This window comes from Oncorhynchus mykiss, chromosome 19 (assembly GCF_057628025.1).
Source record: "Oncorhynchus mykiss isolate SJ-2025 chromosome 19, ASM5762802v1, whole genome shotgun sequence".
In the NCBI taxonomy this organism is placed as follows: Eukaryota; Metazoa; Chordata; class Actinopteri; order Salmoniformes; family Salmonidae; genus Oncorhynchus; species Oncorhynchus mykiss.
In genome coordinates, this window is record NC_143040.1 from 47796441 (window position 1) to 47818178 (window position 21738).

At 43.1% G+C, this 21738-nt stretch overlaps 1 protein-coding gene across 1 annotated transcript in view; it reads right to left on the reverse strand.

Moving 5' to 3' along the window:
- Nucleotides 1-10655, reverse strand: part of LOC110497787 (gamma-aminobutyric acid receptor subunit beta-1) — a 53507-nt gene extending 42852 nt beyond the window's left edge. The window contains exons 1-3 of the mRNA XM_021574150.3: nt 9784-10655; nt 9586-9677; nt 9379-9446 (exon numbers count right to left, since the gene is read on the reverse strand). Of these exons, the coding sequence (XP_021429825.1) occupies nt 9379-9446; nt 9586-9677; nt 9784-9863 (240 nt within the window). The 5' untranslated portion in view covers nt 9864-10655. The remainder of the gene's footprint in view (nt 1-9378; nt 9447-9585; nt 9678-9783) is intronic.
- Between the last annotated feature and the right edge of the window lie 11083 nt (nt 10656-21738).

Here is a 21738-nt window from a genome sequence, read left to right on the forward strand (position 1 = left end):
CGTTACAGTCTTATTCTAAAATGGATTAAATAATTTTTTCTCCTCATCAATCTACACACAATACCCCATAATGACAAAAAAATAGTGTTTTTTAAAAATGTTTGCTAATTTATAAAAATACAAAATTAAGTATCACATTTACATAAGTTTTGAGACCCTGTAGTCAGTACTATGTTGAAGCACCATTGGCAGCAATTACAGCCTGAGTCTTCCTGGGTATGACGCTACAAGCTTGGCACACCTGTATTTGGGGAGTTTTTCCCATTCTTCTCTGCAGATCCTCTCAAGCTCTGTCAGGTTGAATGGGGAGCATCACTGCACAGCTATTTTCAGGTCTCTCCAGAGATGTTCAAACGGGTTCAAGTCCGGGCTCTGGCTGGGTCACCTCCCTGACCAAGGCCCTTCTCCCCTGAATGCTCAATTTGCTCTAGGAAGGGTCTTGGTGGTTCCAAACATCTTCCATTTAAGAATGATGGAGGCCACTGTGTTCTTGGGGACCTTCAATGCTGCAGAAATGTTTTAGTACCCTTCCCCAGATCTGTGCCTTAACACAATCCTGTCTCTGAACTCTACGGACAATTCCTTCGACCTCAGTTTTTGCTCTGACATGCACTACTAACTGTCGGACCTTATACAGAGGTCGACCGATTATGATTTTAACGCCGATACCGATACCGATTATTGGAGGACCAAAACCGCCGATGCCGATTAATCGCCAATTTTTTTTTCATTTATTTGTAATAATGACAATTACAACAATACTGAATGAACACTTTTCTTTTACCTTAATATAATACATCAATAAAATCCATTTAGCCTCAAATAAATAATGAAACATGTTCAATTTGGTTTAAATAATGCAAAAACAAAGTGTTGGAGAAGAAAGTAAAAGTGCAATATGTGCCATGTAAAAAAGCTAACGTTTAAGTTCCTTGCTCAGAACATGAGAACATATGAAAGCTGGTGGTTCCTTTTAACATGAGTCTTCAATATTCCCAGGTAAGAAGTTTTAGGTTGTAGTTATTATAGGAATTATAGGACTATTTCTCTCTATACCATTTGTATTTCATATACCTTTGACTATTGGATGTTCTTATAGGCACATTAGTATTGCCAGTGTAACAGTATAGCTTCCGTCCCTCCCCTCGCCCCTACCTGGGCTCGAACCAGGAACACATCGACAACAGCCACCCTCGAAGCATTGTTACCCATCGCGCCACAAAAGCTACGGCCCTTGCAGAACAAGGGGAACAACTAATCCAAGTCTCAGAGCGAGTGACGTCACCGATTGAAACGCTATTAGCGCACACCCCGCTAACTAGCTAGCCATTTCACATCGGTTACACCAGCCTAATCTCGGAAGTTGATAGGCTTGAAGTCATAAACAGCTCAATGCTTGAAGCATTGCAAAGAGCTGCTGGCAAACGCACGAAAGTGCTGTTTGAATGAACGCTTACGAGCCTGCTGCTGCCTACCATCGCTCAGTCAGACTGCTCTATCAAATATCAAATCATAGACTTAATTATAACATAATAACACACAGAAATACGAGCCTTTGGTCATTGATATGGTCGAATCCGGAAACTATCATTTCGAAAACAAAACGTTTATTCTTTCAGTGAAATACGGAACCGTTCCGTATTTTATCTAACGGGTGGCATCCCTATGTCTAAATATTGCTGCTACATTGTACAACCTTCAATGTTATGTCATAATTATGTACAATTCTGGCAAATTAATTACGGTCTTTGTTAGGAATAAATGGACTTAACACAGTTCGCAATGAACCAGGCAGCCCAAACTGCTGCATAAAATAACTGACTGCTTGCACGGAACGCAAGAGAAGTGACACAATTTCCCTAATTATAAGAAATTCATGTTAGCAGGCAATATTAACTAAACATGCAGGTTTAAAAATATACACTTGTGTATTGATTTTAAAGAAAGGCATTGATGTTTATGGTTAGGTTTGGTGCAACGACAGTGCTAAATCATCACCCATTTGGCGTAGTAGGCTGTGATTCAATGAGAAATGAACAGGCACCGCATTGATTATAGCAGGACACGCTAGATAAACTAGTAGTATCAACCATGTGTAGTTAACTATTGATTATGTTAAGATTGATTGTTTTTTATAAGATAAGTTTAATGCTAGCTAGCAACTTACCTTGGCTTCTTGTTGCCCTCGCGAATTCAGGTAGTCAGCCTGCCATGCAGGCTCCTCGTGGAGTGCTATGTAAGGCAGCTGATTAGAGCGTTGGACTAGTAACCGGAAGGTTGCAAAAACGAATTCCCAAATCTGTCGTTCTGCCCCTGAACAAGGCAGTTAACCCACCTAGGCCTTAATTGAAAATAAGAATGTGTTCTTAACTGACTTGCCTAGTTAAATAAAGGTGTAAAAAAATAAATTATTATTATTTTTTATTTTTTTTAATCGGCCAAATCGGTGTCCAAAAATACAGATTTCCGATTGTTGTGAAAACTTGAAATCGGCCCTAATTAATCAGCCTTCCTGATTAATCGGTCGACCTCTAATATAGACAGGTGTGTGCCTTTCCAGATCATGTCCAATCGATTGAATTTACCACAAGTAGATTCCAATCAAGTTGTAGAAACATCTCAAGGATGATTCACCTGAGCTCAATTTCAAGTATCATAGCAAAGGGTCTGAATACTTAAATAAGGTATTTCATTTATTTAAAAAAAAAATGTGGCAAAAAAACTTAAAAACCTGTTTTCACTTTGTCATTATGGGGTATTGTGTATAGATTGAGGCGCAAAACATTTAATTTAATCAATTTTAGAATAAGGCTGAAACTGTGGAAAAAGTCAAGGGGTCTGATTACTTTCCGAATGCACTGTATATATGCATGCATGTAACCAGTGGCGACCCGTCACTCAGGACAGTTGCAGAGACCCACCTGTTTTGAGCCGCACATTTTTTGTACAAAAAAAATGATGATTATTATAATTATTACAATTTAAAATATTTATGTTTTGGGGGAGGGGGGTTGCCTGTTTTGCTTGATATTTTGGCATTAATACATGTCACATATCAGCTTGCAAACAATGTAAAAAATAAAAATATATAATTGAGTTAATAAAGCCTCCATACAAACATGGTCTCTTTTTTGCTTTCTTGAGTAAGGCAGCTCCAAAATGCAGGTGTTTCAGCCTAGATCAGTGTTTTCTGTTTATGGTGGGGCAGCTAGCGGAAAATACGGCGCTTAGGGGTTGGTAATGTTCGCTAGTTACACCGTGATTGGCTCAGTGTCCTGTCACTCATGGGGAGAGCTGGAAAATTCAAGCCCCTTGGATGCTGCCATAGAATTACATTAGAAGTGCCAATCCAAAAAGGCTCAAGGTCATTGGCCACAGATAAAACTACGTCAAATCACTTTATACCTACAGTAGCGTTGATTGGACTGATCATGTCAATATCATACTATCTTAGCTAGCAGTCATCATCATGAATCAAGTCGACAATCTACTGGCACATCCTTTTTGATCCTTGTCATTGAAGAGTAATAATGAAGAGAAATTATAGATAAAACGTATCGGTGCTCATCGGCCATTGGACATTACACAACAAGTTGGAAATCGCAAATTCAACAATGAGTGGTTTGGAAGGGATCAGTGGCTAACTGCAAGCATTGCAAAGCAATCACTAGCCTGCTATTCAGTGGAATGGGATTGTAGTCCTAATTCTCTGTTTAAGGTTCTCTTTTCCAAGCTTAAAATGATAAACATTCAACATTGGCCATGCTGTCAATCCAGCATGATTTCTGCCGCGCTCAAAACAACTGTTGACTCAGAACTGGAAAATCTTATGTTTATGACAACTGGGAAAAACGAGCTCCAAATGGGAAAATAAGTTTTGAACTGTCATCCAACTTCATCCAAAATTGTAAGTCGGGAACTCTAGCCTCTTTCTAGAGCTACGACCTGAAGATCACTGACATCATCATGATTCAACCTTGTTTTTTTCCGAGTTCCCAGATGTTTTGAAAGCACCATAACTCTAGAGAATGCCAGACTTTAATGACAAAGTTTGATGACAAAATATGCCCATGAAGGCCCGCCGCGCCATCTTCCTGTTCAAGTGAGCACAGCACAACAAGGTGAGTGTCACGCCCTGACCATAGAGTGCCTTTTTATTCTCTATTTTGGTTAGGTCGGGGTGTGACTAGGGTGGGTAATCTAGGTTGTTTTATTTCTATGTTGGCCTGGTATGGTTCCCAATCAGAGGCAGCTGTTTAGCGTAGTCTCTGATTGGGGATCATATTTAGGCAGCCATTTTCCCACTGGGTATTTGTGGGATCTTGTTTATGTGTAGTTGCCTGTGAGCACTCCCTAGCTTCACGTGTGGTTTGCTCTTTATATATATTTTTTGCATTGCACAAATAAAAAGATGTGGAACCCATATCAAGCTGCGCCTTCGTCCGAATGTTATTACGACGATCGTGATAGAAGATCCCCACCCACCAGGTGTCATGCCCTGACCTGAGATATCTGTTTTCTTTATATATTGGTTAGGTCAGGGTGTGACTAGGGTGGATACGCTAGTTTTTGTATTGTCTAGGGGTTTTGTATTGTCTAGGGTTTTGTAGGTCTGGGTATTTGTATGTTTATGGTGGCCTGATATGGTTCCCAATCAGAGGCAGCTGTTTATCGTTGTCTCTGATTGGTGATCATATTTAGGTAGCCATTTCCCTTTGGTGTTTGTTGGGTTCATGTCTATGTGTAGTTGCCTGTCAGCACTCATTTGTATAGCTTCAAGTGTTGTTTTGTTATTTTGGTTAGTTTATTCAGTGTTCATTCTTATGAATAAAGAATGTACGCATACCACGCTGCGCCTTGGTCCGATTCATACAACGAACGTGACAGAAGAACCCACCATAAAAGGACCAAGCAGCATGTTCAGGAGGAGAAGACATCATGGACATGGGACGAGATTTTGGACGGTAAAGGATCCTTGACGTGGGAGGAAATATTGGCAGGAAAGGATTTTGTATTGTCTAGAGTTTTTGTATGTCTAGGGTTTTGTATGTCTAGGTTTATGGTGGCCTGATATAGTTCCCAATCAGAGGCAGCTGTTTATCGTTGTCTCTGATTGGGGATCATATTTAGATAGCCATTTCCCTTTTGTGTTTGTTGGGTTCTTGGCTATGTGTAGTTGCTCGTCAGCACTCATTTGTATAGCTTCACGTGTCGTTTTGTTATTTTGGTTAGTTTGTTCAGTGTTCATTCTTATAAATAAAGAATGTACGCATACCATGCTGCGCCTTGGTCTGATTCATATGACAAACGTGACACCAGGACCAAGCAGTGTGCCTAGGAGGAGAAGGTATCCTCGACTTGGGAGGAGATCTTGGATGGGAAGGGATCCTGGACTTGAGAGGAAATCCTGGCAGGACAGGATCACCTTCCTTGGCAGCAGACGCAAGGAAAGGGAGGACGGCGCCGACGCCGGGGTTCGAGGCCACAACAGAAGCCCAAAGGACAGCTCCCCCCAAAAAATTGCGGGTGGGCACGCGGGGTGGTCGGCGGGGCCGAGGAGAGAGTCAGAGACCACCTGGGAGGAGATAGAGAGGTGGTAGGTCGACGCAAGGAGAGTACCAGAGCCCGCCTGGGATTCGTTGGAACAGTGTGAGGAGGGATACCGGAGAATGGAGTTGGCTAGGAATATGGCGTTTGGAGGAACGTGTCCCCCCGGGTGCTACCTGTGCCGGCTCCATGCACTAGGCCTCCAGTGCGCCTCCCCAGTCCGGTACGTCTTGTGCCTGCTCCTCGCACTTGCCCTGAAGAGTGTGTCACCAGTCCGCTACCACCTGTGCCGGCTCCACGCACTAGGCCTCCAGTGCGCCTCCCCAGTCCGGTACGTCCTGTGCCTGCTCCTCGCACGCACCCTGAAGTTTGTGTCACCAGTCCAGAGCTTCTGGCGACGGTCCCCATTCCAGAGCTTCCGGCGACGGTTCACAGTCCGGAACCTTCTGTGACACAACGGTCCACGGTCCGGAACCTCCCTCGACGGTCCACGGTCCGGAACCTCCCGCGACGGGCCACGGTCCGCAACTTCCCGCGACGGTCCACGGTCCGGGAACCTCCCGCGACGGTCCACGGTCCGGGAACCTCCCGCGACGGTCCACGGTCCGGGAAGCTCCCGCGACGGTCCACGGTACGGGAACCTCCCGCGACGGTCCACGGTCCGGGAACCTCCCGCGACGTTCCACGGTCCGGGAACCTCGAGCGACGGTCCACTTTCCGGAACCTCCAGCGAGGGTCAACGTTCCGGAGCTTCCAGGCAAGGCGTCCAGTCCCGCTCCATGGCAGGAGCCCTCCTCTGCGCCGGTGCCCAGTCCAGGCACGGCGTCCACTCCAGCTCCAAGGCCAGAGCCTTCCTCTGCGCCGATGCCTAGTCCAGGCACGGTGTCCAGTCCTGCTCCAAGGCAGGAGCCTCCCTATGCGCCGGTGTCCAGACCAGACACGGCGTCCAGTCCTGCTCCACGACAGGAGCCTCCCTCTGCGCCAGTACCCAGTCCGGGTACGATGTCCAGTCCAGCTCCATGGCCAGAGCCTCCCTCTGCGCCAGTACCCAGTCCGGGTACGGTGTCCAGTCCAGCTCCATGGCCAGAGCCTTCCTCTGCGCCGGTGCCCAGTCCAGGCCCGGCGTCCAGTCCAGCTCCAAGGCCAGAGTCTTCCTCTGCATCGGGGTCCAGTCCGGCACGACGTCCAGTCCCGCTCCATGGAAGGAGCCTTCCTCTGGGCCAATGCCCAGTCCAGGCACGGCGTCCAGACCCGCTCCAAGGCCGGAGCCTTCCTCTACGCCGGTGCCCGATCCAGGCACGGCGTCCAGTCCTGCTCCATGGCAGGAGCCTTCCTCTGCGCCAATGTTCAGTCCAGGCACGGCGTCCAGTCCCGCTCCAAGGCCGGAGCCTTCCTCTGCGCCTTTTCACTAATAAAAAGATGTGGAACCCATATCAAGCTGCGCCTTGGTCCGAATGTTATTACGACGATCGTGACAGTGAGTTAAAAAATGTATTGTATGCTGCTGCATAAATGATGTAATATGCCAGGGAGATAGTATTACTTCCTTAGCTACAGTATACATACGGGTATGTTGTGTAATAAGCTGTTAGTAGCCCATGTGCCTCATCCTAATAACTTGGTCTATGTTTCCCTCTTAATTTGGCCTGTTCTGATTTGGTGGTACACATGTAGCCTATAACCTGTTTTAGAGAAATGTTATCATTGAATATTGTAAGAGATTTCATTGTCTGCATATATGCCCCCTTTATTTATCCTTCGGTTCTGACTTGGTGTATAGGGAGAACACTAAGAACGGTCCATGTTCTGAATTCTGTCGCTGTACATTTCAAAAGTGCTGAACAAATAGTTATATTGACTATGTCCGTCCTAGCTAGCTCATTATTGTCTTAATCTAAATTACGGATTACCTCTTATCCGCTTGTCGTCCCCTTATGCCATAGTTTGTATACTCAATTGTCAGTAGAAACCACATTTGTTTAAGCAAGTCAGCTATGTTTTTTTAAGTCAGTAAATGAGGCTAAATTAACTGTTTTGCTGCCAGACAAGGCTCCGCTGATAGCCAGGTGTAGCAGTGGTAATGTGTTGGGACTGCTGTTGAGATTCTGCTGTTGGGACAGCTTTGTGTCGTTCCTAAGAGTTTGTGGGCACCGTTGTGCAAAGCTGTCATCAAGGCAAAGGGTGGCTACTTACAAGAATCTAAAATAGAAAATATATATTGATTTGTTTAACACTCTTTTGGTTACTACATGATTCTATGTGTTATTTCATAGTTTTGATGTCTTCACTATTATTCTACAATGTAGAAAATAGTTTTAAAAAACCCTGGAATGAGCAGGTGTGTCCAAACTTTTGACTGGTACTGTATATAGACTGCGTGTACAAAACATTAAGGACACCTGCTCTTTCCATGACATAGACTGACCAGGTGAATCTAGGTGAAAGCTATGATCCCTTATTGATGTCACTTGTTAAATCCACTTCAATTAGTGTAGATGAAGGGGAGGAGACAGGTTAAAGAAGGACTTTTAAGCCTTGAGACAATCGAGACATGGATTGTGTAACTGTGTCCTTCAGAAGGTGAATTGGCAGTAGGTGCCGTGGGGCAGCATACACAAAGTTTTCAATACTCCTTATTCTTGTAACATTCCTATTTGTTGTAAATATATATTTTTTTATCTGCTTACACAAGTTGGTTTTGTGAGCATGCCTGCTCATTTGTACATTTATAAGAAAACACTCAGCCAGACACCTTCCAACATTTAAAAAATGTTTGCAACATTTTCTTAGAACATCACTCTATATCCAGTTGTCATGCAATTTTCCGGCGGTTTTAAGACACTCGGAGCCATTTTAAGAATATTCCCATGACATTCCCAGAAATTGTTGTAGACATATCTTTGCAGACCACATTTCGACCATCAAAATGGGAATGCAAAAGCTCCCAGAGCAATATTATTGTAAAGACGGTAGTTTTAGGTAATATCATGAAAACCTTGAACTTTATCCGACATTCCATAAACACCACTGAGCAGAAACAAGTATTTTCTTCCTTTCCATGCAAGCATACACACACACACACACACACACACTTTACACTCATGCCTGCTGTTACTATTTTATTACATTTTTTTACATATGTAAGACCAGTTGAACCAAGCATGAATTCATTTGTATCCATCACTGGCACCCTGACAATGCTGCTGCATTCATATGCACACACTAAGTGCCCAAATTCAGCATCACAATTTGTCTCTACTGGGCCTCCTTGTTGAGTCACTGACAACGTTATGTAATTACTGCATTGAGGCCAAACCAGCAAACATGCACAATATATCAGTCTCCTCCTAGTCACTTTATCCTCTGTCAGAGTGTGTACTGTATAGAAGACAGCTCACAGTTATGTAGGTACACACGTGTGTAGAATAGCTAAATTGGAAAAATCGATGTGCAGCACCAATGCTCACTCTCTTTATATATATCGGTAATTATCTGTATTTACTGGTTCTGACACCACAGGGAAGTTAATGCATATGGATGGATTTGACACATTGCGGTAGCTCTCCTTGCTGCTGAAATGCAGTGAACCATTTTGGTCAACGTGAAAACGTTAGGCCTATACTAGTGGCCAAACAAGGGCAAATACAAAATTACAAGGATTTCTCATTACATCTAGAAGACAGTGGCATGGAAGCCGCACATCTGCAGACATTAGAAAATGACCCAAGCGGTTATCATGTGTTCTGCGTTATCATATTACTAGGCCTATCTAACATGTGTTGCACGAGGCACATCTCTCCCTTACAAAAAAACATTAGGTAGGCTACTTACCATGTTGACTTCAGAAACCATGTCGATACTTGCGATATCTATGCTCATTCCAACGTCCACAGGGGCACCTTTAAATCGCAAGTAGAACACAGGTATCAGTGGCATTTCAATCAGACAGCTCGCCGACACGACAAATTAATCTAAATGCGACTTGTTATTAGTCATTTGCCAGCATTGGGTAGACTTCACCCGAAAAAAGGAGTTTACCTCCAAAATCAGGCCTCAGACGAATGTCATACCCCTTAAGCAGTTTGTCCACGGTCGCTTTCACAAATGACATGTTGCTAGGCTCGTTGGCGCTAAAGGGAAAATATATGGTATTGATTCAGAATCTTAATCAAAAAATGCAGAGTAAGGGACTGGCAAGACAGGCAGAAACAAGACATCACACCCGTGGGATCTCACCTTTGAGCGCCGCAGACCATGGCGACCATAAGGAAAAGACAAAAAATCTCCCAGCGTCCGCGGTCCAAAGCCGTCCACATCACTAACTTTGATCAGAGAGATAGATGACTTTGAGCGAAGATTTCAGAAATGCAACTTTGTCACAGGCTGCCCAATTATTCCAAGACAACGCATGCGCGTCGTTTTACCAACATTCAAATTGTATTTGCACAAAAACACGCTATTTCGTAAAAAATTCGGCGACTTCGATAGAAAAACGGTATTCGCGTTTCACCTGAGCTGTCGATGCTGGCACAAGAAGGGGTCGCCGGGATGCATGCAGTAGCTGAACCGTATCAATATGCTAGGCAGATCCCATCACCTCCGGCTAATTCGAGCATTTCAGCAGACACAGCAGTGTCCGGAGCAGATTTGCATCAAGCAGGTATCCCTGTGTTGGTCGGTTGAAGATCTTAAAATAATAAGCATTGAACGCGGCTCTCCATTCACCTTTAGTCAGCCCTATGTGGGGCATCGTGCAAAACAAGCACGTCTGAGGAGCTGCGCAATTTCTGAGGTGTACCTGTACGCCCGAGCTCACTCGTAGCGCATTCCATTCGCCACTCGTCACGGGCTAGAGCCCAAGTTATTTTTATTTTTTTAAACCCAGAAAACGCATTACAAATCGCAACGCACCAATAATTATTTAATGAGAGAAGGATGAGCTATTGGAGCTGCATGACGTGCTACAGGACTATGCTACAGAATGTATAAGAAGAAATGTTCTGCTATTTCTAGTGATGATATTGACAGACTTCTGACTAATTTGCCAAATGAAACGAATTATCATTTTACTAGTCACCTTGTGCTAGACCACATGATTATTTCAAGTTAAATCATGGGGGGGGGGCTGCAAATACCATGTGCCAGAAGTATCAGTTCTGTGAATCAATTGGTGGAAAAATGCATTTGACTTATCCTTGGTCTTCATACTGGTTTAGCTCTCAGGTTGTCTCCAAGGACCAATACGTGGCCATGTAGTATGGGTTTGGTGATGCATCACAGGACAGAACTGTTTAAAGATTCATGGCTTCTGTTGGGTAAAATGGTTCAGCATCAGTTGAAGCCTACTTGATAGGGAGTGAGAAGCAGTGGTGGATTGGCCATCTGGACCATTTTATAGGTGGGTGGGTGGACAGGCTGAAAGACAAAAATACATATACAGTACCAGTCAAAGGTTTGGACACACCTCCTCATTCAAGGGTTTTTCTTTATTTACTATTTTCTACATTGTAGAATAATAGCGAAGACATCAAAACTATTAAATAACACATATGGAATCATGTAGGAAACTAAAAAAGTGTTTAAACAAATCAAAATATACAGTGCCTTGCGAAAGTATTCGGCCCCCTTGAACTTTGCAACCTTTTGCCACATTTCAGGCTTCAAACATAAAGATATAAAACTGTATTTTTTTGTGAAGAATCAACAACAAGTGGGACACAATCATGAAGTGGAACGACATATATTGGATATTTCAAACTTTTTTAACAAATCAAAAACTGAAAAATTGGGCGTGCAAAATTATTCAGCCCCTTTACTTTCAGTGCAGCAAACTCTCTCCAGAAGTTCAGTGAGGATCTCTGAATGATCCAATGTTGACCTAAATGACTAATGATGATAAATACAATCCACCTGTGTGTAATCAAGTCTCCGTATAAATGCACCTGCACTGTGATAGTCTCAGAGGTCCGTTAAAAGCGCAGAGAGCATCATGAAGAACATGGAACACACCAGGCAGGTCCGAGATACTGTTGTGAAGAAGATTAAAGCCAGATTTGGATACAAAAAGATTTCCCAAGTTTTAAACATCCCAAGGAGCACTGTGCAAGCGATAATATTGAAATGGAAGGAGTATCAGACCACTGCAAATCTACCAAGACCTGGCCGTCCCTCTAAACTTTCAGCTCATACAAGGAGAAGACTGATCAGAGATGCAGCCAAGAGGCCCATGATCACTCTGGATGAACTGCAGAGATCTACAGCTGAGGTGGGAGACTCTGTCCATAGGACAACAATCAGTCGTATATTGCACAAATCTGGCCTTTATGGAAGAGTGGCAAGAAGAAAGCCATTTCTTAAAGATATCCATAAAAAGTGTTGTTTAAAGTTTGCCACAAGCCACCTGGGAGACACACCAAACATGTGGAAGAAGGTGCTCTGGTCAGATGAAACCAAAATTGAACTTTTTGGCAACAATGCAAAACGTTATGTTTGGCGTAAAAGCAACACAGCTCACACCATCCCCACTGTCAAACATGGTGGTGGCAGCATCATGGTTTGGGCTTGCTTTTCTTCAGCAGGGACAGGGAAGATGGTTCAAATTGATGGGAAGATGGATGGAGCCAATACAGGACCATTCTGGAAGAAAACCTGATGGAGTCTGCAAAAGACCTGAGACTGGGACGGAGATTTGTCTTCCAACAAGACAATGATCCAAAACATAAAGCAAAATCTACAATGGAATGGTTCAATAATAAACATATCCAGGTGTTAGAATGGCCAAGTCAAAGTCCAGACCTGAATCCAATCGAGAATCTGTGGAAAGAACTGAAAACTGCTGTTCACAAATGCTCTCCATCCAACCTCACTGAGCTCGAGCTGTTTTGCAAGGAGGAATGGGAAAAAAATTCAGTCTCTCGATGTGCAAAACTGATAGAGACATACCCCAAGCGACTTACAGCTGTAATCGCAGCAAAAGGTGGCGCTACAAAGTATTAACTTAAGGGGGCTGAATAATTTTGCACGCCCAATTTTTCAGTTTTTGATTTGTTAAAAAAGTTTGAAATATCCAATAAATGTCGTTCCACTTCATGATTGTGTCCCACTTGTTGTTGATTCTTCACAAAAAAACACAGTTTTATATCTGTATGTTTGAAGCCTGAAATGTGGCAAAAGGTCGCAAAGTTCAAGGGGGCCGAATACTTTCGCAAAGCACTGTATTTAAGATTTTAGATTCTTCAAAGTAGCCACTTTTTGCCTTGACGACAGCTTTGCACACACTTGGCATTCTCTCAATCAGCTTCACCTGGAATGCTTTTCCAACACACTTGAAGGAGTTCCCACATATGCTGACCACTTGTTGCCTGCTTTTCCTTCACTCTGCGATCCAACTCATCCCAAACCATCTCAACTAGGTTGAGGACGGGTGATTGTGGAGGCCAGGTCATCTGATGCAGCACTCCTTCACTCTCCTTGGTTAAATAGCCCTTACACAGCCTGGAGGTGTGTTGGGTCATTGTCCTGTTGAAAAACAAATTATAGTCCCACTAAGCGCAAATGACATGGGATGGCATATCGCTACAAAATGCTGTTGTAGCCATGCTGGTTAAGTGTGCCTTGATTTCTAAATAAATCACTGACAGTGTAACGAGCAAAGCACCATAAGACCAGACCAAAGGACAGATTTCCACCGGTCTAATGTCCATTGCTCGTATTTCTTGGCCCACGCAAGTCTACTCTTCTTATTGGTGTCCTTTAGTAGTGATTTCTTTGCAGCAATTTGACCATGAAGGCCTGATTCACGCATTCTCCTCTGAACAGTTGATGTTGAGATGTTGAGATGTGTCTGTTTCTTGAACTCTGTGAAGCATTTATTTGTGCTGCAATTTCTTAGGCTGGTAACTCTATTGAACTTATCCTCTGCAGCAGAGGTAACTCTGGGTCTTCCTTTCCTGTAGTGGTTCTCATGAGAGCCAGTTTCATCATAGTGCTTGATAGTTTTTGTGATTGCACTTGAAGAAACTTTCAAAGTTCTTGAAATTTTCCAGATTGTCTGACCTTCATGTATTAAATAATGATTGATTGCCGTTTCTCTTTGCTTATTCGAGCTGTTCTTACCATAATATGGACTTGGTCTTTTACCAAATAGGGCTCTTCTGTATACCACTCCTACCTTGTCACAACACAACTGATTGGCTCAGACACATTAAGAAGGAAAGAAATTCCACAAATGTACTTTTAAAAAGGCACACATGTTAATTGAAATGCATTCCAGGTGACTACCTCATGAAGCTGGTTTAGATAATGCCAAGAGGATGCAAAGCTGTCATCAAGCCAAAGGGTGGCTACTTACAATAATCTCAAATAGAAAAAAATATTTTGATTTGTTTAACACTTATTTGGTTACTACATTATTTCATATGTGTTATTGCATAGTTTTGATGTCTTCACTTTTATTTTACAGTGTAGAAAATAGTACAAATAAATAAAAACCCTGGAATGAGTAGGTGTGTCCAAACTTTTGACTGGTACTGTATTTATTTTCGGGGGAAAAAGAGAGTGATGCAGCCCATTGGCCTGTTAAAATGTTTTTACCTGTGTGGTACAGCAGAAGTGGGCCGGTGTAGCTGAAATGCCAGAGTCTAATTTTGTTCCCAGTCCGCCACTATATCCAGTTTTAAAAAGTCACTAACCATTTTCTAATTTCCTAGACATGTGATAATGAGTAATACCCATAAGTGTGAACAGTCTCATGCCTGCAAACCAGGTTTGTCAATTCCTCTTATTGGACACCAACTGGATCCCCCCTAAAGGCATATCCCTGAAGCCTACATTCTTTGTGTGGCTCTCAAATGAAAATGAACTGAAATAAGAACTTAGATGATAATTATTCATGTTGTAGACTGCCTTAGACCATGCAAGGACTGTATGGGTGTCTAGAGTGGAAAGTAATGGATTTGGTTTTATGTTTCGAACAATAAATGTACAATACAATTACACAAGGTTAGAATGATGATGGTACTGGGTACTCCAATAGGCGATCAGGGTAAACTCAGCAAAAAAGAAATGTACACTCACTGTCAACTGCGTTTATTTTCAGCAAACTTAACATGTGTAAATATTTGTATGAACATAAGATTCAACAACTGAGACTTAAACTCAACAAGTTCCACAGACATGTAACTAACAGAAATTTAATAATGTGTCCCTGAACAAAGGGAGGGGGGGTCAAAATCAAAAGTAACAGTCAGTATCTGGTGTGGCCACCACCTGCATGAAGTACTGCAATGCATCTCCTCCTTATGGACTGCACCAGATTTGCCCATTCTTGCTGTGAGATGTTACCCCACTCTTCCACCAAGGCACCTGCAAGTTCCTGGACATTTCTGGGTGGAATGGCCCTAGCTCTCACCCTCCGATCCCAAAGTTCCCAGACGTGCAGGAAATAATGCACAGAAAGAGCAGTATAGCTGGTGGCATTGTCATGCTGGAGGGTCATGTCAGGATGAGCCTGCAGGAAGGGTACCACATGAGGGTGGTGTTGTCTTCCCTGTAATGCACAGTGTTGAGATTGCCTGCAATGACAACAAGCTCAGTCCGATGATGCTGTGACACACCACCCCAGACCATGACGGACCGTCCACCTCCAAATCAATCCCGCTCCAGAGTACAGGCCTCGGTGTAACGCTCATTCCTGACAACGCAAATCCGACCATCACCCCAGGTGAGACAAAATCGCGACTCGTCAGTGAGGAGCACTTTTTGACAGTCCTGTCTGGTCCAGCGACGGTGGGTTTGTGCCCATAGGCGACGTTGTTGCCGGTGATGTCTGATGAGGACCTGCCTACAACAGGCCTACAAGCCCTCAGTCCAGCCTCTCTCAGCCTATTGCAGACAGTCTGAGCACTGATGGAGAGATTTTGCGATCCTGGTGTAACTCTGGCAGTTGTTGTTGCCATCCTGTACCTGTCCCGCAGCTGTGATGTTCGGATGTACCGATCCTGTGTAGGTGTTGTTACACATGGTCTGCCACTGCGAGGACGGTCAACTGTCCGTCCCTGTCTCCCTGTAGCGCTGTCTTAGGTGTCTCACAGTACGGACATTGCAATTTATTGCCCTGGCCAAATCTGCAGTCTTCATGCCTCCTTGCAGCATGCCTAAGGCACATTCACGCAGATGAGCAGGGACCCTGGGCATCTTTCTTATGGTGTTTTTCAGAGTCAGCAGAAAGGCCTCTTTAGTGTCCTAAGTTTTCATAACTGTGACCTTAATTTCATACCGTCTGTAAGCTGTTAGTGTCTTAACGACCGTTCCACAGGTGCATGTTCATTAATTGTTAATGGTTCATTGAACAAGCATGGGAAACAGTGTTTAAACCCTTTACAATGAAGATCTGTGAAGTTATTTGGATTTTTACGAATTATCTTTGAAAGACAGGGTCTTCAAAAAGGAACATTTATTTTTTTGCTGAGTTTAGTTACCTGTGCTAGTTAGTGTTCATAGTTGCTTCTCATTGCCTGGATAGGAACTGTCTATGGTTCTGAAAACCTTACGGTTCCTTTCAGTGGTCCTGAAAAGACAGCCAATCGGGGACACATCTTCACTCACACCTACTGCTGACTAATTTCTGTTTATCTGCACTGGAGGAAGACTGGTTTGGAGCTGTCCATAGCACTGACCGTGAAAAGTTTATGGCCCCTAGTGGTACTGAAAGGATAGCTACCATGGTCACACTCCTTCCACCACAGGTAGTGCTCCTGATTGTTTGCTGTTCATATGCACTGAATGAAGTCTGGTTAGGTGCTGAAAAATGTATGGCCCCTTGTGGTGCTGAAAGGACAGCTGCCATGCTGCATGTATGTTATGGGCCACACACTTTCACCAACACCCAGTGCTTTAGACTCTGCATCTCATTTCATTTGAATCATTTGATATAGTTTCAGTTCATGTTTGTTTTTAAACCTTGAGATTTGGTTGGTAGGTCAACTAGATGCTCCTAGACATTTTGTAATAGTCATGTTCCATTTACTTCATTATGTCTTCTTGTGATAAAAGTAAATGATGCACCATGCAAGCTTATATTTCTAACAGTTGCCTTGCAATGTATCTCTATGATAATGTGATAGTCAATAAGAAACAAAATAGAAAAAAACAAGGTGGTATTATGTTCCTTTATTGTTCTGTTCTTCTCATCTCAGACTGTCCGTTGATTTGATTGTGAGTCACCTTCATGTTTGTACTATTGTAGTCAATACACCAAAGGTACAGAACAGCAATCAGGGGCCACAACACAACAATGCTGTATATTCAACCCTAGTGCTGCTATTATGTTGCCATGTCTAGCTTTCCTTCCCTTCTACTGCTACTGTAGTCTACCTGGCCCCCTTCCCCCTTCCCCTCCTAGGCAGACAGAGGTGTTGCCCATGTGACTTCTGGCACCAGCTGCCTCTTTTCCCACTTTTACCCTCCATCCTCCTCTTACTCCTCCCCTCTTTCTGTCTCCCCTCTTTCCCAACTCAACCCCCAGAGGATGGCATCTGCTCTCCCCTGCCCTTGGTGGTGCGTTAGATAACAATTTGGAAGAATGTCGGTAACTGTTCGTATCACACTGAAAATGGACCAAGAAGAGTGTATAATGGACATGCTGTTCATATCTAGTTTCAAGTTGTTTATGTCACATGCACAAGTACAGTGAAATGCCTTTCTTTCCCAACTATGCATGAATCAATATCAGTTGTACTATATAAAAATAAAAATAAAGTAAAGTAGAACACACGAGAAAGTAAGTAAGATATATTTATGTATTATTATTTAACCTTTATTTAACTAGGCAAGTCAGTTAAGAACAAATTCTTATTTTACAATGAAGGCCTACCCCGGCCAAACCCTCCCCTAACCCGGACGACGCTGGGCCAGTTGTACACCGCCCTATGGGACTCCCGATCATGGTCGGTTGTGATGCAGCCCAGGATCAAACTAGGGTCTAGTGATGCCTCTAGCACTGAGATACAGTGCCTTAGACCAGTGTGCCACCCAAAATGTATACAGGGTCAGTTCCAGAGTCAGTACCAAAGCCATATTTACAATGCGCAGGGATATTGGAGTGGGAGTGTTAGATATGTATAGGGGTAATGAATAAATAACTAAGACTAAGCTAAGACTGTCTACAAGCCACCGTTACATCTTTATGTCCTTGGGTTGTCCCTCTCTGCAGCCTTTCACCATGTCAAATTATAATGAAAACTGACCTAATTGTTTTTTTTATTGTTGTTTTTCCATTGCTGCTCTTATGGGAAGCACCACGTCTCCAGTTGTAACATAAGATGGATACCATGTTTTTGTGCTGCTACCATGTTGTGTTGCTACCATGTTGTTGTCATGTTGTGTTGCTTAAATGCTGTGTTGTCATGCTGCCTTATGTTGTTGTCTTAGGGGTCTCTTTATGTAGTGTTGTGTCTCTCTTGTTGTGATGTGTGTTTTGTACTATATTTATTTTGTATTTCTTTTTTTAAATCCCAGGCCCCCGTCCCCGCAGGAGGTATTTTGCCTTTTGGCAGGCCGTCATTGTAAATAAGAATTTGTTCTTAACTGGCTTGCCTAGTTAAATAAAGGTTAAATACAAATACAAATACAAATAGAAGGAATTTACATCCCCAGACTAATCCATTTTTTCTAGAATGGATGTGTACAAGATTAAAAGTCGTGCACCATTCACTAGCTTTCTGCAGTTGATGATGTATTTTCCCTGGGATGCGCTGATGATGTGCATTATTTGCTCAGCTAGGTTTCCTCTCTGTGCTAAGTGTCATCACAACAGCTGCAGAGAAGACCAATGTGCACATTGTTGACAGGGCTCATTCATAATGGCTGTTGTCAGTGCCACAGTAGCTGACTTCTATCTTTTCACCAAGTATACTCTGCAGAGAGAGACACCATACAAATGAATTATCTTATTCCTGTGTTTGTCAGATCACTCTCAAACTTCCAAACAGACTTACCGCAAGTTAATGGTGATATAAAGTGACATATACTGAACGTACAATACATGCTGATATGTTTACTCTGTCATGGGGATACATATATAACTGCTGTTTCCAATGACTAAATACCTTTGGGCCATTGCAGCCAGTGTGACTGTAAGTTTCTCACCAAGTTGTCATGAAAAAAAACACTGAATATGAATTACTGTAAATCTGAATCAGAATCTGCTCTGATGTGTTTTCAGTGTGTATACTGTATGGGAACTAACCAATGCGAAGACTTAGCCACCCTAGGCAAAAGTGCTGCATAAGTGAATACATGCAGTATAATGAATGAATGAATGAATGCATCATGAGTCATACACTTGGCTACAAAGGTCACATGTTCACAATGTCTAATTACTGTAGTTAATAAGTAACATATACAATTAGTGAACTAGGTCATTCACTAGGTCAGAACTAAGTCAGACACCTGCTCATCGAACATATCATTCCAAAATCATGGGCATTATTATGGAGTTGGCCCTCCCTTTGCTGCTATAACAGCCTCCACTCTCTGGGAAGGCTTTCTACCAGATTTTGGAACATTGCTGCAGGGACTTCCATTCAGCCATAAGAGCATTAGTGAGGTTGGGCACTGATGTTGGACGATTAGGCCTGGCTCACAGTCGGCGTTCCAATTCATCCCAAAGGTGTTCGATGGGGTTGAGCTGAGGGCTTTGTGCAGCCTGTCAAGTTCTTCCACACCGATCTTGTCATACCATTTCTGTATGGACCTTGCTTTGTGCACGGGGGCATTGTAATGCTGAAACAGGAGGCTTTCCCCAAAACTGTTGCCACAAAGTTGGAAGCAAAGAATTGTCTAGAATGTCATTGTATGCTATAGCATTAAGATTTCCCTTCAATGGAAATAAGGGGCCTAGCCTGAACCTTGAAAAACAGCCCCAGATCATTATTCCTCCTCCGCCAAAATTTTAAGTTGGCACTATGCTTTGGGACAGGTTGCGTTCTCCTGGCATCCTCCATCCCCAGATTAGTCCGTCGGATTGCCAGATGGTGAAGCGTGATTCATCACTCCAGAGAACGTGTTTCCACTGCTCCAGAGTCCAATGGCGGCGAGATTTACACCACTCCAGCCAACGCTTGGCATTGCGCATGGTGAACTTAGGCTTGTGTGCAGCTGCTTGGCCATGGAAATACATTTCATGAAGCTCCCGACGAACAGTTCTTGTGCTGATGTTGCTTTCTGAGGCAGTTTGGAACTGGGTAGTGAGTTTTGAAACCAAGGACAGACAATTTTTATGCGCTACGCACCTCAGCCCTCAGCGGCCCCATTCTGGGGGCTTGTGTGGCATACCACTTCGAGGCTGAGCCATTGTTGCTCCTAGACGTTACCACTTCATAATAACAGCACTTACAGTTGACCGGGGCAGCTCTAGCAGGGCATAAATATGACGAACTGACTTGTTGGAAAGGTGGCATCCTATGGCGGCGCCACGTTGATAGTCACTGAGCTACTCAGTAAAGCTATTCTACTGCCAGTGTTTGTCTATGTTTATTGCATGGCTGCATGCTCAATTTTATACACCTGTCAGTAACAGGTGTGGCTGAAATAGCCAAATCCACTAATTTGAAGGGGTGTCCATGTAACCGATGTGAAATGGCTAGCTAGTTAGCGGTGGTGCGCGCTAATAGCGTTTCAATTGGTGACGTTACTCGCTCTGAGGCCTTGAAGTAGTTGTTTTCCTTGCTCTGCAAGAGCCATGACTTTTGTGGCACGATGGGTTACGATACTTTGAGGGTGGCTGTTTGGCTGTTGTCAACGTGTGCTGGTTCGGGGCGAGGAGAGAGAAGAAAGCAAAACTGTGAGATTGATGCTGTTGACCCGGATCACTGGTTGCTGCGGAAAAGGAGGAGGTCAAAAGGGGGGTGAGTGTAACCGATGTGAAATTCTATTGGTGACGTTACTCGCTCTGAGGCCTTGAAGTAGTTGTTCCCCTTGCTCTGCAAGAGTTGCAGCTTTTGTGGAGCAATGGGTAACGATACAGTTGTTGATGTGTGCAGAGGGTCCCTGGTTCGAGGCGAGGAGAGGGACGGAAGCTTAACTGTTACATCCACATACTTTTGTATATATAGTGTATTTGGAATGGCTATAGATGATGAGTCATTTTACATTAAAAAAACAAGTAGGCTAAAGATACAGTGAAGTTAGTGAGTAAGAATGTAAGATTAGGTCTACATCCGTGGAGGTTGCTGAGGGGAGGACGGCTCATAATAATGGCTGTAATGGAGCAAATGGAATGGCATCAAACCATGTGTTTGATATATTTGATACCATTCTACTGATTCCACTCCAGCCATTACCACAAGCCCATCCTCCCAAATTAAGGAGCCACCAACCTCCTGTGGCCAACATGTAGTAATATAAAAATACCATGAAGTATATAAAGCATGACAATCAATAAATCAATATGGTTATCAATAATCAATCAATATCAATTTCAAAAAGAGAAAGTCAATAATGTATTCACTGTTATTTATTTGTTTGTATACAAATTGATATTATAACATACTGTTGATTTACTTAGGATATCAAAATACATCAAACAATATCAAAAAGGTAATCCCCACATTGGTAGATCATCTAAAGGAGGTACATTGAACAGGAGAGGAATGTAATTTAATTGTGGCTGTTAAAGTAAAAGTGAACTGTAAAAACTCTATGCCCTCTAGTGGTTTGAAATATGTCAAGCCCTTTAGCTGACACTGTAACTGTGAAGCCACTGTCTAATCATTCCATCATTTTCAAGTACCGAAATAATAATAACTGTATACAAATATTATTTTTGCCATTATGTCTTGGTGGTTTGAGTGCCATATAACTCTTGTCCCACTGCAAGTAGCCTAATGCAGGTAAGATTTTAACTGCAGTATCAACACAACCATCTAAACATGCAAATGCAACTGAATCTCATTATAATCATCATGATTGATCTAAAGTTTGCTCACATTTGTAATTGCCATTTGAAATGTATGTATTTTTTGCCTCAATCAGTATCGCGGAAGTTCATCGCTATATAGTGTGATTGAAATGTAAAAGCAATATCCGATGAGCCGACAAATGCAGGGTTTACCATGAATACAGTCTCACTGGAACAAGCATGATGCAAGGCTCAACAACACACTAATCAGTCCCAGAGAAATATTGTCTGAC